The following is a 21,317-nucleotide window of genomic DNA, read 5'->3' as shown; positions in this document are numbered from 1 at the left end:
GGATAACAGGAACATACCTCAATATTGTAAAAGCAATCTATGCTAAGCCTCAGGCTAGCATCATTCTGAATGGAGAAAAACTGAAGGCATTCCCTCTAAAATCTGGAACAAGACAGGGATGCCCTCTCTCTCCACCTCTGTTCAACATAGTTCTCGAAACACTGGCCAGAGCAATTAGACAGACGAAAGAAATTAAAGGCATAAAAATAGGAAAAGAAGAACTTAAATTATCACTATTTGCAGATGATATGATCCTATACCTAGCAGACCCAAAAGGGTCTACAAAGAAACTATTAGAGCTAATAAATGAATTCAGCAAAGTGGCAGGATATAAAATCAACACGCATAAATCAAAGGCATTCCTGTATATCAGCGACAAATCCTCTGAAATGGAAATGAGGACAACCACTCCATTCACAATATCTTCAAAAAAAATAAAATACTTGGGAATCAACCTAACAAAAGAGGTGAAAGACTTATACAATGAAAACTACAGAACCCTAAAGAGAGAAATAGAAGAAGATCTTAGAAGATGGAAAAATATACCCTGTTCATGGATAGGCAGAACTAACATCATCAAAATGGCGATATTACCAAAAGTTCTCTATAGGTTTAATGCAATGCCAATCAAAATCCCAACGGCATTTCTTGTAGAAATAGAGAAAGCAATCATGAAATTCATATGGAAAAATAAAAGACCCAGAATAGCAAAAACAATGCTAAGCAGGAAGTGTGAATCAGGCGGTATAGCGATACCAGACTTCAAACTATACTACAGAGCAATAGTAACAAAAACAGCATGGTACTGGTACCAAAACAGGCGGGTGGACCAATGGTACAGAATAGAGGACACAGAAACCAATCCACAAAACTACAACTATCTTATATTTGATAAAGGGGCTAAAAGCATGCAATGGAGGAAGGATAGCATCTTCAACAAATGGTGCTGGGAAAACTGGAAATCCATATGCAACAAAATGAAACTGAATCCCTTTCTCTCGCCATGCACAAAAGTGAATTCAAAATGGATCAAGGAGCTTGATATCAAATCAGAGACACGCTGTCTGATAGAAGAAAAAGTTGGCTACGATCTACAGTTGGTGGGGTCGGCCTCCAAATTCCTCAATAGGACACCCATAGCACAAAAGTTAATAACTAGAATCAACAAATGGGACTTACTCAAACTAAAAAGTTTTTTCTCAGCAAAAGAAACAATAAGAGAGGTAAATAGGGAGCCTACATCCTGGGAACAAATCTTTACTCCTCACACTTCAGATAGAGCCCTAATATCCAGAGTATACAAAGAACTCAAAAAATTAGACAATAAGAGAACAAACAACCCAATCAACAAATGGGCCAAGGACCTGAACAGACACTTCTCAGAGGAGGACATACAGTCAATCAACAAGTACATGAAAAAATGCTCACCATCTCTAGCTGTCAGAGAAATGCAAATCAAAACCACCCTAAGATACCATCTCACTCCAGTAAGATTGGCAGCCATTATGAAGTCAAACAACAACAAGTGCTGGCGAGGATGTGGGGAAAAGTGTACACTTGTACATTGCTGGTGGGACTGCAGATTGGTGCAGCCAATTTGGAAAGCAGTATGGAGATTTCTTGGAAAGCTGGGAATGGAGCCACCATTTGACCCAGCTATTCCCCTTCTTGGTCTATTCCCTAAAGACCTAAAAAGAGCATGCTACAGGGACACTGTTACATCGATGTTCATAGCAGCACAGTTCACAATAGCAAGACTGTGGAACCAACCTAGATGCCCTTCAATAGACGAATGGATAAAAAAAATGTGGCATTTATACACAATGGAGTATTACTCTGCATTAAAAAATGACAAAATCATAGAATTTACAGGGAAATGGATGGCATTAGAGCAGATTATGCTAAGTGAAGCTAGTCAATCCCTAAAAAACAAATGCCAAATGTCTTCTTTGATATAAGGAGAGTAACTAAGATCAGAGTAGGGACGAAGAGCAGGAGAAGAAGATTAACATTTAACAGGGATGAGAGGTGGGAGGGAAAGGGAGAGAGAAGGGAAACTGCATGGTAATGGAATGAGACCCTCAGGGTTATACAGTGGAGGGGGTAGAGAGAGAGGAGGGGAGGGGAGGGGAGAGGTGGGGAGGGGGGAGGGGGGAGGATGGGAAAGGCAGCGGAGCACAACAGACACTAGTATGGCAATATGTAAATCAATGGATGTGTAAATGATGTGATTCTGCAATCTGTGTATGGGGTGAAGGTGGGAGTTCATAACCCACTTGAATCAAAGTGTGGAATATGATATGTCAAGAAATTTGTAATGTTTTGAACAACCAACAATAAAAAATTAAAAAAAAAAGAATAAAATAAGAACAAGTGACTATAAAAACAACAAAATTAAATATCTTGGAAATAAAAAAGCCACTACAACAAAAACACTAAAATATGGGATAAACTGGTATAGCTGAAGCAAGAATTAGAAAATTGAGAGGTCGGTAAGCATGGTGGTATACACCTGCAATCCCAGCAACACATGAGGCAGAGGCAGAAGCAAGATTAAGACCAGCCTCGGCAACTTAGCAAAACCATGTCTCAAAATAAAAACTAATGGGGATGTAGCTCAGTGGTTAAGCACCCCTGGGTTCAAACCCTAGCACCCATACAAACATACAAACAAAACAACAAAACCACAAAGAAAAGAAAGGTAGTATTGAACAATTCACCCATATACACAATAGATAAATAGACACAAAAATTGGAAAATGTAGGTTAGAAACATAGAGAATAGATTGAGAGGTACTTTAAAAGAAAATAATGTATTTAGGGAATGTTGTACAAGTGATATTTGAAAAGCTAATAGCTTTGACATTTCTAGAAGTAAAGAAAAACGTGAATCATCAAATCCAAATTGTACTCTGAATACTGGTAAGGATAAACATACCACTAAATATATTGTAGTAAGACTTCACATCACCAGAAATAAAGAGTAAACCTTAAATACTAACATAAAGAAAACATGAAGTACCTGAAAATGATTAACAAATTGCTACCGGATTTATATCATAGCCCTAAGTAGAGGCACAAAAGTGATGATACAATAACAAAATAGGAAGGAAAAATTAACTGCCAACTTAGAGTTTCATACCTTGCTAAACTTACCATTAAGAGTGGTGTAAAAAATTAAGACCAACAAAACTTATTTTAGGCCCTCACCAACCAGATTATTGAAGTAATGACACTGTAAACATACATATGCATATATATGTATTGTCTATATGTGTGTGGATACACACACACACACACACATACTCTACACTAAAAAAAAGAAATACAACTTGTATCTTTCAAATCAGTGGTAGGGGAAGAGAAGAAAATGTTATCAATTTAAAGAAAAGCATTGTAGAATATAATAGGAAGTAAAAGCAAAGTATCAGAAAATACAAAGGTAAAATGAGAAATAAGTACAAATATATCAATAATCACAATTATTATAAACAATAAATTTATCTATGCAAAAAGTAGATATCAGAGGGGACTTAAAAAATATTCAAATGGAAGCTGCTAAAATAGAAACATGAAGGATCATAAAGATATTGAAAAAAGAGGTGCAATTCAAATATTAATAAGAAAGCTATCATATTTGTCATTTATTTATATAAGACAATTACAATTTAAGAAATCAAAGAATTATTAGAGTTAAAAGAAACCCTGCATACAACAATCCACAAAAAAGAAAACATAATAAATTATGATACATTTAATAGACTCTTAAAATATATGTGTAACATAAAATTGATATAATTAGAGAAGCTGATGAAATCCTCAGTCACACTGAGATATTTTTGTATTCCTCCTTCAGAAAAATAAGAGATTAGTACACAATAGATTAGAAGTATAAAAACTATTTGAACTACTAAATTGACAAGATGACCTGAATCAAGGGAACAGAATTCTGTATTTAAAAAATAGAAAACAAATTATTTTCAAGTTCATATGGAATACTAACAACACAGTGCTTTACAAAGGAAGTCTGTAGAAATTTTCAAGGATCAACATCTTACAGACCACATTTCTAACTTAAAGACAACAAAATTGGAAGTTATTCCTTAAAGGTAAAGTGATCCCAAAAAACAACTTTTAAAAATCTCACATGTTAAAAAGGAAATCATGGTGGAATAAAATATTTAGAGCCAAGTAACAAAATACTATATGTTAAAATTTGTGGGATATAACTTAACATTTGTAGAGCCATAAATGCACTTATATAAAATATAGTAAAAATGAAATGAGTAAGCTAGAGAAAATGTACGGAAGAGATTTTAAAAATTGAAGGAACTAATAGTAGAGATAACACACAAATTAAATCAGATGACCCCCAAATAGTGGAGTGAACCAACATAAAATTAGTACTCTAAAGACTAAGAGTTATCTTTAGCAGGATTTAGAGCAAACATACATAAAATATATAAAACAACATCAGGGAGAGAAAAGGGGACATAATTATAGAGATTGTAAAATACTGAACAAGTTCAGTTCAATGTATTTGAAAACCTAGATAAAATGGATTATCTAGAAAAAATGGTGCTATCATTGAATTTAATAAAAAACAGAGAACCAACAGCTATTAAAGAAACTAAATTGTGGTTCAAAAATTTCTTTCATCTCCATGAGGGATACCAGGCCCTCTTTACTGACAAAATTTTCATAGCATCAAAGGAAAGATGAGAGTTATTTTTTTTAAACTTTTGTAGTTTGAAAGAAGAGATAGAACAGCCAATTATTTCTCTGTGCCTAATATAACTTTTATATCCAAGTTAGATAAAGTTAAATTAGGGAAAAATATAGACCCATTTCAGAAGAAAAATCCCAGATAAAATATTAGAGAATCAAAATTACCCATATATACAAAAAAATGAGAAAGTATAACTGTGATTCAACAAAATTTTAATATATTTCAACATTAACAGGTGAAAGGGGAGAGATCAAAATGATCAGCTCAATAGGTAGACAAACTAAATCACCAGATAAAAATTGGCTATCAATTCATTATAAAAATTCTTAGTCCCTGCATATAGGAGATAATGTTATTGACTTGATAAAGAATAACTATGACAAATCTACAAGGAACATCAAAATTGATGGTGACAGTTTAGAAACTATCTTACCAGAAAATATATAATATATATACATATTTTTGTGTACTATATGAATGATAGTGGAAGATATGTATCCTTGATTTTTTCCTATAAATGCTGTTTTTGAAATTCAATTACAGTACTTTGCTGTATATAGCTTGAGTTCATTTATTTACCTGTTGTACAGTAAATTCTGATGTCTGAATGTGCTACAGGTTGAGAATCCCTAATCCCAAAATCTGAAATCGGAAATGTTCCAAAATCCAAAACTTTTTGAGTGCCAACGTGATACCACCAATGAAAATTCCATGCCATAAAATATCAGAGGTAGTTTTAAAAATGGGAGAGGAAGAAGAAATGGCAATGGATAATCAGCTATTACATTGGAACAGAAAATTAAAATCCAAACTCACACCATACACATAAATTAATTCTGGTGCTTTAAAAAGCTTATGTGTAAAAATCAGATTGGTACTTTTTTAGCAGGTGGCATGAGATTACCTTTATAAACTGAGAGTAGGAAAGCTTTTCTTTAAAAAGGCTAATAAAAGAACATTTTTATAAATTAAAAAGATTGGGAAAATATTACTACATAAAAACTTTGGTTTAACAAAGGACATTAAAAGCTCAGGTAAGTCACATCACAAACAGGAAGAAGATATTTGTGCAATATACAGCTGATGAAGGGTTAGTATTAAGAATTCATAAAGTCTTCTGCAAATTCATAAGTAAATGAACTACCCAATAATGGAAAATAATGTTTTATAACATCTTCATACAGGTGTTGCACATCTTTTACTAGATTTATTCCAAAGTAGTTTATACATATAAGTAACAATCAATTCATAGAAAAGGAAACAAAAATCGTCAATAAACACCTATAATTCTTCTCATTATTATCAAGAAAATTGAAATTAAAGAGATTAAATACAATTTCATACCTATCATATATTGGCCAAAATTAAAAAGTATGGCAACTCCAAGTGTTAGTAGGAATATTGAACAATATAAATTCATAAACCACTGAGATATGTAAGTTAGTGCAACTGTTTATTAGCATCTAATAAAGTTATTGGAACTCAGCAATTCCATATTCAGGGACTGACTCTAATGAATCACTGATAAGTATCATTGAGAAATGCTCAAGGATTTTTATGGAAACTGTATTTATGACTCAACAAATTGAAAATCTTCTGAATACCCATCAACAGTAGAATCAATACCATGTTGAACATATTGAATATCCCTCATCTGAAATGCTTGGAGCCACAAGTATTCAGATTTCAGATTCTTTTGGATTTTGGAATATTTGCATATACATAAATGAGATATCTTGGGGATATTACTCAAGTCTAAACACACAATTCATTTAGACTTCAGACTGGTTGTAGTTCAGGGGTAGAGCTCTTGCCTAGCACGTGCAAGGCCCTGGTTTCAGTCCCCAGCAACTCAAAATACAAAAAAATTACAATAATCATTTATGCTTATACATACCTTATACATATAGGCTGGAGATTATTTTATATAAGATTTTTAAACAATATTATGCATAAATACAATTTATAGCATGGAATTTTCACTGGTAGTATCATGCTGGCACTCAAAAAGTTTTGAATTTTAAAACATTTCAGATTTTAGATTTTTGGATTAAGAATTCTCAGCCTGTAGCACATTCAGACATCAGAATTTACTACATGGCACATAAAAGAAATGAACTCAAGCTACACACAGCAAAATACTGTAACTGAATTTCAAAAACAGCATTTATAGGAAAAACTCGAGAATACATGCATTTCACTATCATTCGTATAACACAAGAAAACATGACAAAGGATGTTATATGCTGTCTATGAGTGTGTGGGTGTGTATGTATAACAATGTAAAACATGCGACACTGACATTCTCAAATCAAAGAAGTAGTTAGCACTGGGTAAGGATAATAAATTCTAATAGAACCAGGTGGTATTTTCTGAATATTTGAAATATTTCGTAATAAAAACAAAAAGTTTCTACTTTATCTGCTTATGAAAAATAAAGCCTTTCTTCAGTTGTATCCTTACTGTTCTGAAAACATAAACAATATAATGACTTCATCTTTTCTTGGTCCCCTCTAGCTTACATTTACATAGAATTTAATTGTGAAAATACTTCTTCTGATGACATACTTTTCCACATGTGATCATTTCTTTTTTTAACATTTATTTTTGAGGTGTAAATGGACACAACACAATGCCTTTATTTTTATGTGGTGCTGAGGATTAAAGCCGGGTCCCACCGGTGCTAGGTGAGCACTCTACCGATGAGCCATAATCCCAGCCCTGATCGTTTCTTTAATTTTGTTTTGGTAGAGGGTCTCACTAAATTGCAGAGGCTGACCTAGAACTTGCAATCCTCTTGCGTCAGTCTCCCCAGCTGCCAGGATTACAGGTTTGCCCCACAGCACCTGGCACAATACTCACTTTTCTGATCTCAGTCTACTCCTGCAAAATTCAAACTTGGGGTTCCTGCATTTGAAAGAAACATTAACATGGCATATTTCATATACAAACTCAGTTAACGCTGAGAAGTTTGTGGATTCACATAAATCCATATACAATAATATCCTGTAACATTTTGCCATTTCTATAACTGAACCATTCTTAAACAATTAACACCTACTTGTCTCTGCCCTAATTAAACCTGTCATCAATATTTTGTTATACCATAAAGGCTTATTCAGTTTATAATGCTTCTTACATAACCACAATATTAGGCTGCAACCAGGCAGCTGAGATTTGGGATGAAGTCATTGGTCACAGGATCCAGAAAGGCTGCTGGTATCCAATCCCAGAATTGAACTAACCAGAAATCAGGTTTTGGAATAATAACTGTGTTTAGTGGTATTTATTAAATGAAACACTGTCTATATATACTTAAAAGTATCACTAGACTGAATTAATACAAAAAGTCTATCAGATTAATAAAATAAGTTTTTAATATGTATTAATTTTTTTCTACTAAATGTTTACAAGCTTGCAAATTCAAAGTCATTACTGACCTATTTATTTCAAAGATTAGCACAGTATTTTCAAAGCATGGGTTATCTTTTCTTTGCATTTGTCACATTTTTCAAGCTCCTATCTGACCTATGGACAGAGCTTTAGTTAGAGAGTTTCTTACTTTTATCATTACTTCTTTAATCCAATTGGCTATCCTGACCCTTTTCTATGTCATTGAATTCCCTGCATTTGGAGTGACAAATTAAGAGACAAGCTACGGATCTTCTAGGCTTTATTATCTAATATACTGAACTGTATGCCTCAAGTAGAAAGTATCTCATAATAAATGTACAAAAGGCAAGGAAAATTCCCAAGGAAAGGTAGAGAGTCAGCTCAAATCTCCAAGACAAATTGGCACATATAAGCTAGAAATATGACATCTGAATAAAAGCTACTTGGTGACAACAAAGGAAGTAATAGGAAAGTTGGTGGCAGAGACATCATTAATATTTACATATATTATAAATATAATATTTATATTCTATGAATATACTGTATGTGATAAATCAGGTTAATTTTGGAACTTAACCCATAATTCATTGTTTAATTCCTTCTATCAATTATATGCTAAAAGATGTTATGTGTTATTTATACATATGGTAATATAAGGTATGCATTTTTATATGAATTTGAAAACCCTCCAAATTATATTAATCATAGCTGATGATCTATAAACAATATATAAAATAATGCTAACTTGTTGGATTTTATTTTTATTTATGCCTGAGATTTCTTTTTATCGTTTACGTAAATCCCAATTCCTTGTATGCTTTTTAAGGTTATTTTTGTTATTCAAAACAGCAACAGGGGCCACTGAACTCTGAACTCCACTTTGAATAAACATTTATCTTTATAAATTGGTAAAAATTAGATTTATATAAAATACATTTCAGGTCTAAAGTTCCAAAGGGTGAAAAGAAAGTTCCTTCAATTATAGCAAATGCACTGTGATCATTCCATTATTCACAAGCCTTTCAAATCACTCCTGGATATTTCTTTCCTAGAAGTTCCAGAGAATGAACTACACAATGTAATCTAGGTTTAAATTTGGGTTTCTCCTGTGTTTCAGATACTGATGTTTGAGCCTTTTATTCCTGACAAGCCACTTAAAGAGCCACTGTTACTTTGAGGTTTTATCTATGAGATTCATGTCTTTTGAGCTCATTAAGAACATTTCCAAAGATTACAATGTCAATAGCACCTAATTACTGGACTGTGAGAAAGGTCTTCTTGAGTACACAGAATCTTCGACAATGCCCAGTGCACAATGGGCAGCTCAGATCCCAAATTTTATCACAGGTAAGCAGCAAACAAATTAATAATCTTACTTGCACTCTCTTGGGATAATTACTACTGCATAAAAATCTGCTTTGAAATTTTACAGATAGTATTGTGCCTTATTTTTATTCCCTTGTATGAACCAGAATTTATTCATTTCTTAAAGCTTCCTGTGTGGCACAAGGACTCTCTGTTGCTCCCTTTAGAATTCCTAGGACTTGCAACATAACCAAAAATCGTTTTCAACCTGCTTGGGCAGGACACACCCAATACAACATTGTTTCAAATTGTATTTTATATTTTAAGACACTTCTCTCAAATACTGTATGTTTTTATACTAATGCTAGATTTTAGTTATACTTAATGCCTGGTAGAAAATTTGTTATTAAAGAGGCAAAGGAAAGATAAGTTATTTTAAGTCACTAGCCTGCCTGGGCATTATTGCTCTCACAAGGTGAGTTAAAATGTAGGTTTGGTATTATATTTATGAACAGCTCAGGAGGAAATATAGCACGATTAGCTAGGTACATCACACATTATCTCATTTAGTACTTTTTTTTTTCTTTTTTAGAGTGCTGGGCTCAAACCCAAGGTTTTATTCATGCAAGGCAAGTGCTCTACCACTGAGATAACTAACTACCAGCCCTTATTAATTCTTTTACTAAACCTCCAGGATGGGGTTGCCATCTCCATCTTACACAGCAGAGGGAACTGGTGATATCCCCAGTGAGTGAGTGATGAACTGAGATTGGAACCAATGTCCTTCAGCTTCCCAAGCCCACGTTCTTGCTCTTGTCTCATGTGTCTCCCCATTGTTGGTGAAATGGGACATATGTGGCCATGCATAAGTCTTGGGCCAAGTCAGTATAATCAAGTGGTGACGGGCAGAGTGGCCCTTTGGCCACTTTGTTGAATTTGAATCTTCCTGCTCCCTACTGGTGGTATAACCCTGGCAGTTTATTAAACCCTGCTAAATCGATTCTCTCATTTGTAAAATTGGGGAAAACAAGAGACCTGAGAGCATCGTGTTGAGAATCACAGTTAAAACCTGAAAGCCATTTAGAAGATTACCTATGTCTGCTAAACAATAGCTATATTTGTTTTATTGGTTTGTTTGGGTTTTTTTGTGTATTTCTTTTGAGATGGGGGGGGGGGTCTTACTATGTGGCCCAGGATGGTCTTGAACTTGCAAGCTCAAGTAATCCTCCAGTCTCAATCTCCTAAAAGTAGCTGGGACCACAGGCATGTGCCACCACACCTGGTAGCTATATATACATTTAAAAGTATTCTGTGGTGTGAAAGTACAACCTAAGAACTTAAATCTTTGATGTGATGCTGAGGATCCTGTCAGAGAGAATAATTTTGAGTAAGAGACTGTAAATATTAATATTCTATCTGCATATTTTAAAAAATGGAACAAAAAACAACAGTGATTTGAAAGAGCTTGGTTTGGGATCTATTACCAGCTACATCACAATATCCCTCCCTTCATGTTATAGAAAATAATAAACATTTATTTATCAGACACATATTAACCATGTAGCTAATTTAATATGTATTCACAAATTAATGCTTGAAAACACTGATAGTGTATTAGATTATTTACCAGGGGCCTGAAAGGGGTTCTCAACATTCCCAAGTAGCTAGGGGTGGGGAATGACATGTTTGGTGATCAATCTGACCCTTTGAAAGTCAATCATAAATACCTTCTACAAGCCATTAAAGAGTTTTCTAACAAGAAAATTCATTTACTCCTCAGATTAGTAAATTAGTAATTAATCTTTTGTCCTGCTTTTTCATTTGTTTGTTTTTGTTCAATAAAAATAGAAAATTCATTTCTAATAAATTATGGAGTAACTGGAACCAGTTCACCAGAAACTTTGTTAACTAGATTATTTTCCAGCACTATCTTCAGAGGGAAGAACATGATACGTCGAAGTTGTATCAGATATATATATATTTTTTCTTTTTATGGTTCCTTTTTATTTTTGTATCAGAGATTTAACAGGAAGAAACTGCAGGGTTCTGTCCAGAGGCATTTGGTGTAAAATTTTCACACATCTCCTCTGCAATGCAGATTAATATTCCAAATCATGAGCTTTGTGATACAGTACTGCATTCTGGGTCATAAAAGGGCATTTATATTTAATTTTATCAGCAAGGCAAAGAAAAGAACTAATGAATCTTGGGAGGATTTTCAGCAAAGAGAGTGGAGGTAATTCTTTTAATTCTTAACTGCATTTTGCATCTTCAGGGATGAGGAAAAGGAGTGGAGGTGTTTATTTCAGTTAGTGATCTTTTGTATAACAGGTGTCCATGATTTGTGATACCTGAGATGGACTTTTGGACTCTTGATTTTTTTTTTTCTTTTTGGTGATACTGAAGATTAAACCTAGATATGCTCTCCCACTAAGCTATATCCCAGCTCTTTTAATTTGGATCTGGGGGTAGTGTCTTAATAAATTGCCTGTGCTGGGTGTGAACTTGGGATCCTCCTGTGCCGCAGCCCGGCTGGCTGGGCAAACTAACTGGGGAGTGACGAGGAACTTGTGAAGGTTGATGCAGCAGGAGTGGGAGCCATTTATTGTAGGACAGTAGGGGTATATATACATAACTGAATACACAGCTTAATTTAATTGACATAATCTAGACACAGCAGTCAGTCATTAAGGAATCTCTATAATCTTAATGGCTCACTGGCGTTACTTCACAAACCACTCCCTCTGGCAAAATGCCAGGCGCCATCTTGACTTGTTTACAGACCCTAACACTCCTGCCTCAGCCTCCTTAATAGCTGGGATTACAGGCATGTGTCACTGCATCTGGCTCCTCTACAAAATGATTTTTGGGCTGGGGAAAGTCAATTTTGGATGAAAAAAATCCTCAGATAAATATTTGAGGGAATGAAATGCTGTAGTTAACTAAACTAAAATTTCAGGTCAACTACAGATTACCAATCCACATTTTTAGAAATAACTTACCATATGCGTTATAATTTCCAACAAACTCAACAGATATAATTAGATACTTAAATAACGATACATTTAAAGCTCGCTGCTTCCTAAGCTAGCAGATGCATCCTATGGAATCCAAACTCAGCATTAATGGTAATATAAGTATCAGCTCAAGAGGTAGCCAGCACTGATTGTTGAAAGAGTTCTTTTAAGCAGGGTAAGTGCCTGTCACTCATACATATAAGCACCATGGAAAACCTTCTCCATTGGATAGAGGCCCAAGAAAAGGAGAGATTCTTCATATCTCTGCTAAAGTTTTCAAAAAGTAGAGGATTTGACCCTCAGGGGTCTAGGATTTAAACTCTTATCACACACTTCCCCCTTGCATAAAGACTCATTAACAAACTCTACTTTTAAATCTTTCTGGATATGAAAAACAAATTACTGACACTCTTAGGTCATGATCAATAATTTAAACTAACAGTGTTATACTTTGTAATTTCAACTTGCTTATTACAGCCTACTAATGAATATGCTTTCAGCAATGAATTTCTTTAAATTCACATATTTGCCTTGCCCCTGAATGCCCTCAGCTGGAGTCCTTAGAGAACAGATGATTGAAGGAAGATGTAGTTAAGTATGTTTCCTATTTGGTTCTTAAATTTAGAGAAAAGTCTTACAGATACATGTAGACAAAAAACAAACAAACAAACAAAAAACACCTTCCAGTTTTTAAAAAGTCCAATGACGCCCTGGAAAAACAGACATTAAGAAGAGCTTCATGTTTGTTGGAAGTTTAATAAACAAGAAACAGGATTCCAGCTGAGACAGTTTCTGATTTTGAAATAGATTAAGTTCATTTTCAATTAGCAGTGGTCAGATTTCAGGAATACACATGTTAATATATCTTTATTCATCTTATCTATGCATTACTTTTATAAATTGGCTGAAAAGAGTCGCCCAGAATACCAAATACCTTAGGATAAAAAAAAAGTTAATCAAGACTAACTACTCCTATTGTGTGTGAACCTCTTTCTAACAATAAAGGTTTTTATCTCCTTCTTATTCTCTTTAGAAGATGCTGGGGATTGATCCCAGGGTCTCAAGCATGCCAGACAAGCACTTTACCATTAAGCCACCACCAGACCCCAAGATTCTTACCTCTGGGTGATTGATGCAAGGAGAGCTGATCACTAACTGTTTCTGGGTACTTTTTGTCTATCTGTAAGTAGACCAAAAATTTCATTACTGACATTCAATTATATTAACTGAATGGATATTTAATAGAGAAAAACAATCTTCCTACCAAAGTCAAATGATAATCACTTGAAGAAGATGCGGTTTCTTCCAAGTTTAATTTAGACTGCACAAATAAAGGTTTCACTTTCTGAAAGACACAAAAGGTATGTTTGTTGGGATCAAGGGGTATCAACCCTCAATTAACTTAGATATGAAAACTATACTCATAACTCCAATTTGCTCAAAGATGGATGGAGAAATCCTTTTCTTTAAACCAATGATGGGAAGACCCACCCCCCTTCTTTATTCAGGCTATTTTGAGGAAAAAACTCAAGAAACATGTTTTCCTCAGTCTTTTCTGACTCAATTTTCTCTTGCTTGTCTCTTCAACTTAGGATGTATTATAGGTCTGCTCTCTTTATCCACATGTTCTTCGTTTTCAGATTCTGCAGATCAAGCAATCACAAGTAGAAAACACTAAAAACAACAACAGCAACAATGAAAACAACCCCCCCAAAAACCAACACAGCAACAGTTTCCTGAACACACACAGACTTTCTTCTTGTTATTATTTCCTAAACAATACAGTATAATAGCCATTTACTTACATAGTGCTTATATTGGATTATATATTATAAATAGTCTAAAGTTGATCTAAAGTATTCAAGAGGATGTGCACTGGTTATAAGCAAATAGCATGCCATTTTAAATAAGGGACTTGAGCATCCAAGGATCTTGTTGTCTGTTGGGGTCCTGGAACTAATCACCTGTAGATATGGAGCAGCAACTATACTTATAATTGGTGAGGAACCACAGGATCCTTTCCAGCACCACCTACCTACTGGGAGTGACAGCAATGGTGGCCCGACTGCCAAGAACTGAATAGGCAAAAAAATTTCGTTTTCTTCTAGCAGGTCAGAAGCTGTAGCATGCAGGCAGAATTGTCACCAATATCATGTAGTGCAAAGTAAATGACATTTAATTTGTGTAGCTCAAAAGAATCTTAGGAACATAAAATATACTTAAGGAAAATAAGTCTAAGGTTCATACATATAGCTCAGGGTTTTTTTTTTAAACTATCAATTCCTATTTTATTGAGGTCATTTATAATCATTATCAAATAGTAGGTACTGTACATAATTGTATTGCTATACTTTTATACAAATGGCAGAGTTGCATATATTACTCATATAATGTGTTTTGCATAGCTCAGGATTTATGTGAATTTTTCCCTGTTCAAGGCTTCCCTTTTGCTTTGTAAGTATTGATATATGCATGAATATATGTGTGTTTACATGTATTTTTCTCTATCCATAGCCTGCTCACACTCCCTTTTTGTTCCCCCCAAAAGAAACTATATATTTGACAAGTATGTTTTATTTGAAAGTGGCAAAATGTGAAATTTTGCACATGTATTTTAATTTATCTTAATGACATTATGTGATACACTATTTCAATGATTCTAAGGCATAGCCTTCTGATTTTAACACCCCTAAAATTGGGAATCACCTTACAATAGATGGATTGCCACAGCATAACCGACAGCATTTTTTTTTTTTTTAGTGACTTACAAAATCTGGAGCTAGTCTTGAGCATACCTTAGATTCAACATAAGACTACAGTCTGCCTTGTGTATCCCTGCTAGTCACTAAGTGCAATCTTTTAAAGATCTGTCAATCTTACTACATGTACCTAAAAATATATTGCTTCTAAGCACCACATGGTACCCGAGGCAGGCATCTGCTTCATTTTGCCATCTGCTCTCCCAAGTGGTCCGAGTCACCATCATTTCCTGCCTGTATCATGTTAGTAGCTTCCCATTCTGTTTCTTTGTTCTGTTCTCAATCACCTGCCCATCTCCACCCCAAAATTGCCAGTGTTTATTCCTTTAAAATTAAGTGAGATTGTCTTACTCCTCTGTCAAAACCCTGAAAAGTTCCCAATTTTTCTTGGATTACAAAAATCAGAGTTCTGTGACCCCTCTGACCACAATTTACTACTTTACTTTCTTACTTTCAGCTCCAGCAAAGCTGGGTGCCAGGCACACCTTCACCTTAGAACCTTCCCATGGTTCTATCCCATCTAGAATGTCCTCATGACTCCTTACCCAACTACCTTCCTGTCTTTCATGAAAATGGTAAAGAAAGCCAGTGTTAACTCATACATTGCTAGTAAGATTGCAAATCGGTGCAATCACTCTGGGAAACAGTATGGAGATTCCTCAGAAAACTTGCAATGAACTCACCATTTGACTCAGTTATCCCACTTCTCAGCATATACCCAAAGGACTTAAAATCAGTATACTACAGTGATGTGGCCATGTCAATGTTTATAGCAACTCAATTCACAATAGCTAAACTATGGAACCAACTGAGGTGCCCTTCAACAGATGAGTGAATAAAAACAATGTGGTACATACACAATGGAATATTACTCAGCCATAAAGAAAAATGAAATTATGCCATTTACTGGTAAATGGATGGAACGGGAGAATATCATGGTAAGTGAAATAAACCAATCCCCCCAGACCAAAGGCTGAATGTTCTCTCTGATAAGCAGATGCTAACTCACAAAAAGCAAGAGAGGGGTGGGGAAGGGAGAATAGAAGTTCATTGGATTAGGAAAGGGGAATGATGAGAAGGGAGGGGCAATGAGAATAGGAAGAGAGTAGAATGAATTAGACATAATTTCCAGTGTTCATATTGAGTACACAACCAATGTAACTCCACATCATGTACAACCACAAGAATGGGAAGTTATATTCCATGTATATTTGATATGTCAAAATACATTCTACCGTCATGTTTAACTAAACAGAATAACAATAACAACAACAACAAAAACCACTGTTAAATGTATGATTGCTGGGAATTTAAGTTCTGTATGCCATTGTTGCATACTCTTAGTCAGTGGAAAAAATACAGCCTTTTAATGACAGGGCTGAAAATGTAAAACTCTGACAAATTAGGGATAGGAATAGGTGCTGTACACTTGGACCTGCCTTCCAGCTATAAATGTGAAAGGGGGATTTGAACAAGGACACAGGTGATAACCCTGGATTTCCATTTATCTTATCCTGACAAGGAGGAGAACAGATTCAATAGAACAGGTAATATGAAAGAACTACAGAGTCAGGGAAAGAAAACAATATTCAGAAATCATAGGAAGCATACACATTTTTTTTTTAAAAAAACTGTCTTTTATTTAACATAGAAGAAAAAAAAACTCATTAAGATTTTTGACCTAGACAATAAAGTACAAGATTATACCACCTCCAGGAAACAAAGATAGAAGATCTGGTAACAAATAGGCTGAGATCAAATGCAAGAGAATTATGGGTGTGACATGGAAAAATTATAAGTAAATAAAATACAGGAGTAGAACTGAAATGCAAATAAAACTCAACTGAAATGCAAATAAGACTCCATTTCTTATATTCTTCATGGTAGCCATAAGCTGATGAAAAGCATCAAGAACACTCAGGTCTTCTGGGTACAGAGGTGCACGCCCGTAACCCCAGATACTTGGGAAGCTGAGGCAGGAGAATCACAAGTTCAAGGCCAGCCTCAGCAACTTAGGGAGACCTGGTCTCAAAATAAAATATAAAAAGGGCTGGGAATGTAACTCAGTGGTAGAGCATCCCCTGGGTTCAATCCTTAGTGCCAAAAAACAAACAAACAAACAAAAATAAGCTCAGGTATAAGGCTAAGGAGAAGATAGAAACCTCTGACTTCTATTCTGTAGCTCCCATTCACTTTGAAGGCATTTGACAAATTTAGTGAATATGGGAAAGGGTTGTCAAAGGTTCCTACGACTCAGCAGGAGGTCAAAACCCAGGGCCCACCACAGGCGTGCAGTTAAACAGCAGATCCCCATTCCACCCTACATTTGGGGCCTTAGTAATGACAGTTGGAATTATATAGCAAGAACTCAGCTGAGTGAAAGAACATCATAATATATAACATATATTATACATGAAGCATATTATATATGAAATACTGATGCTTTGCCAGACAACTATGTCTACTAGTTTGCCATGGGGCAAAGCCTCAAGAGTTGAAAAGAAATTGTCGTCATAGATTTACTTAGACTAGATGTCATAAAGCACTGGCTAGTGAGACTAAGAAACAGAAATTCAACAAAATCCCAATAAAAATCATAGCAATTTTTTTAAGGACTAGAGTTGCTGATTCAAAAAGAACTGACAAGACAATTTTGAACAAAGTAATAAAATAGAAGGTTTTACAGTATTACCTGAGTTCAAGATTTAACTAATGCTATAAATTTGACAGTAAGTTATTAGCCAAAGGATTGCCAAATAAACCAGTGGAATGGAGCAGAGTGTTTAGAAATAGATTCAGATGTACACAGTGGTTTAGTCTAGAATGAAGGAACCAGGAAAGTCAATGGGAAAAGGAAAAACACAACCATATTAAAAAAAAGAATCCATGGTACGTGTGGTACAGTCGTGGTCACAGAAAATACAATCTGTCACAGGGAAAAAAGGTAAGTTGGTGTTCATTAAAACCAAAAACTTCTAATTTCTGAAGACAAAGGATTTGTACCCAGAAAACAACAACAACAACAACAAAACCCCACAAACACCACAAAACCCCCTGCATTCAATAACAATTAAAAGTAGACAATAGTACTTAGATGGGGGATGGGGAGTTGTTGTTTAATGAGTTTCAGTTTTGCAAGGTGAACAAACAAATAGCCCAATCAATAAATGGGCTAAGGAACTGAACAGACACTTCATAGAAGAAATACAACTGAACAACAAATATATGAAAAAAATGTTCAACATCTCTAGCAATTAGAGAAATACAAATCAAAACTACTGTAAGATTTCATCTCACCCCAGTCAGAATGGCAGTTATCAAGAAAACAAACAACAATAAATGTTGGTGAGGATGTGGGGAAAAAAGTTCATTCGCACATTGCTGGTGGGACTGCAAACTGGTGCAACCATTATAGAAAGCAGTATGGAGATTCCTCAGAAAACTTGGAATGGAACCACCATTGGACTCAGCTATCCCACTCTTCAGTTTATACCCAAAGGACTTAAAATCAGCATATCACAGTGATACAACCAAATCAGTGTTTATAGCAGCTCAACTCACAATAGATAAACTATGGAACCAATTGAGTTGCCCTTCAAAAGATGAATGGATAAATAAAATGTGGTATATATACACACAATGGAATATTACTCAGCCTTAAAAAAGAATGAAATTATGGCATTTACTGGTAAATAGATGGAGCTGGAGAATATCATGCTAAGTGAAATAAACCAATCCCCAAAACCAAAGGCCAAATGTTCTCTCTAATATGCAGATGCTAACTCACAATAAGGGTAAGGAGCTAAGGAAGATTAGAGTTAACTTTAGATTAGGGGAGGGGAGGGAGTATGGGGGTAGGAAGAATAGTAGAATGAATCAGACATTATTACCCTTTGTACATATATTCTACATCATGTACAACCAGAAGAATGAGAAGTTATATTCCATTTATGTATGATGTACTATAGTGAATTCTGCTATCACGTATAACTAATTAAAACTAATTAAAAAATTTTAAAAGAGTTCCAGGGTTTGGTTGTACAACAATGTGAATGTGCTTGACACACATGAGCTGTCTACTTAAAAATGGTCAAGATGTTATATGTATTGTCCCACAACTTTTTTTTCAAAAAGTCTTAAATAGACCCTTCACAAATATCTAAGAATGGTCTGTAGGTACATGAAAAGGTGTTTAACACCATCAACATCAGGAAAACGGAAATTAGGACTACAATGAAAATGTAGTGACTACAACGAAACACCATTTAAAATGGCTCAAAATTGGGGCTGCGGTTGTGGCTCAGCGGTACAGTGCTTGCCTAGCACCTGCAGGGTGCTGGGTTCGATCCTCAGCACTACATAAAAATAAAATAAAGGCATTGTGTCCAACTACAACTAGCACAAAATATTAAAAAAAATAAAAATAAAATGGCTAAAAATTAAAAACTGATAATTTCAAGTTGGGGAGTACGCAGAGCAACTGGAACGCTTAAGGCTTTGTGGAGGGTGAGTAAAATTACATAGCTACTTTGGAATATTTGCAATTTGCAAATATTTGCAATTTCTAATAAAGTTCAACATACGTGTTTCCTGTGTCTCAGCCATTCTGCTCTTATCTGGGAATGATGAAAACAGACTTCCACAAATGACTCTTGCTATAATTTCTTTTTTTTTCCTTCTCCTTACTGGGGATTAAATGCAGGGGTGCTGTACTACTGAACTACATCCCAAACCCTTTTTAATTTTTGAGACAAAGTCTCTCTAAGTTGCCAACCTTGGCTTCCAACTTGCAATCCTCCTGTCTCAGACTGATGAGTAGCTGAGCTATCAGGCATGTGCCATCATGCTTGGCTTGTATAAGAACGTTTAAAGCAGTTTTTTTTTTTTCACAATAGCTCCTAATGGAAATAGCTGAGCTGTTATAACAAGGGAATAATGAATAATACAACAAATTGTATTGTGGTTAATAGTACACTATTCAACAATAAGAAGAACACCTGTGACAGATATACACAAAGACATGAATGGATCTTAAAATGCTGTGTTGTGTAAAATAAGCCAGAGGACAGAGAATATGTACTATGGCCTGGCAACGTGGCTCAGTGGTATAGCAGTTGTCTAGCATGTTTGAGGCTCCAGGTTCAATTACCACCCAAAACAGCAACAAAAGCCTCAAAGGTGTGAGGATGTGGACCATGTATTGTGTGGAAAGGAACGTGAGGGAACTTTTGATGCTGGTTACATAGTTCAGAACCCCTCAAATGACGCATGTTAATATTTGTGAATTTTATCGTACATAAGAGACACCTCAACAGCAAGTCATTCCTTTTTATAGAATTTATTCAAATTTGAAATTTCAAGTTTGATGTTCCTCTATTAAAGTTAACCTATTCTAGTCTATAGGTCAGGTTCTATTCTAAGCTCTGCAAATAAAACAGTTTATAAGATGAACCCTTCTGTGATCCCACGGGATTTACAGTCTATCAAGGGAGGACCCATAGTGTCTTTCTCACCGTCTTTCTCCCAGCAAGTAATATGGTGCTTGGTTTGTTTTGCATTTAATAAATATCCATGGGGTGGATAAATGACACGGTGTAGGGTACTGAGGGACAATGCTATTTTATCCCAAACTCACTCATACACCTGCTCAATCCCTCTCCATCTGTTTTTCTTAAACACATGTTATTTGCTCTGCTGAGTGGGTCAAGTGTCAATACTCTGTGTGGATATACAGATAAAGACTCATGAACCCTCCCTCGGTGAGTAGTGGCACACGGGTGCTTTCCTGTCTAGACAGAGCACCATTCCTCCTCCATGAATTTCCTGGTTATTTGAGGGCAATATTTTTCTCAAGAAAAAAAGACTGAATCTACTAATGGGCGCAAACTGGTATAACTTTAAGACTTAGAAGTCTGTTTCGTGAAGGCTGGATAATTCAGATCTGAACCAGAAAATCTTGCCAATAATAATCATGGAAAAATCTGATTTTGAGTGGCACAACCTTCTCATGGACCCTCCCATATTATATTTAATTCACACCTAAAATGATATTGCTTCCATTAAAATTGTAACCTTTCAGTGAGAGGAAAAACCAACAGGGAAGAAAGATACTAT

General features: G+C 35.1%; 1 protein-coding gene across 1 annotated transcript in view; it reads right to left on the bottom strand.

Annotated features, from left to right (window-relative positions):
* C12H10orf67 (chromosome 12 C10orf67 homolog) overlaps positions 1–21,317 on the bottom strand; it is a 122,287-nt gene that overhangs the window by 16,981 nt on the left and 83,989 nt on the right. Inside the window, exons 13-14 of the mRNA XM_034636807.2 lie at positions 13,709–13,789; positions 13,564–13,624 (exon numbers count right to left, since the gene is read on the bottom strand). Coding sequence (XP_034492698.2) covers positions 13,564–13,624; positions 13,709–13,789 — 142 coding nt within the window. The remainder of the gene's footprint in view (positions 1–13,563; positions 13,625–13,708; positions 13,790–21,317) is intronic.

Source organism: Marmota flaviventris, chromosome 12 (genome assembly GCF_047511675.1).
Source record: "Marmota flaviventris isolate mMarFla1 chromosome 12, mMarFla1.hap1, whole genome shotgun sequence".
Lineage (NCBI taxonomy): Eukaryota > Metazoa > Chordata > Mammalia > Rodentia > Sciuridae > Marmota > Marmota flaviventris.
Note: the sequence above shows the minus strand (reverse complement) of the source record. Positions and strands in the feature narration are given on the sequence as shown.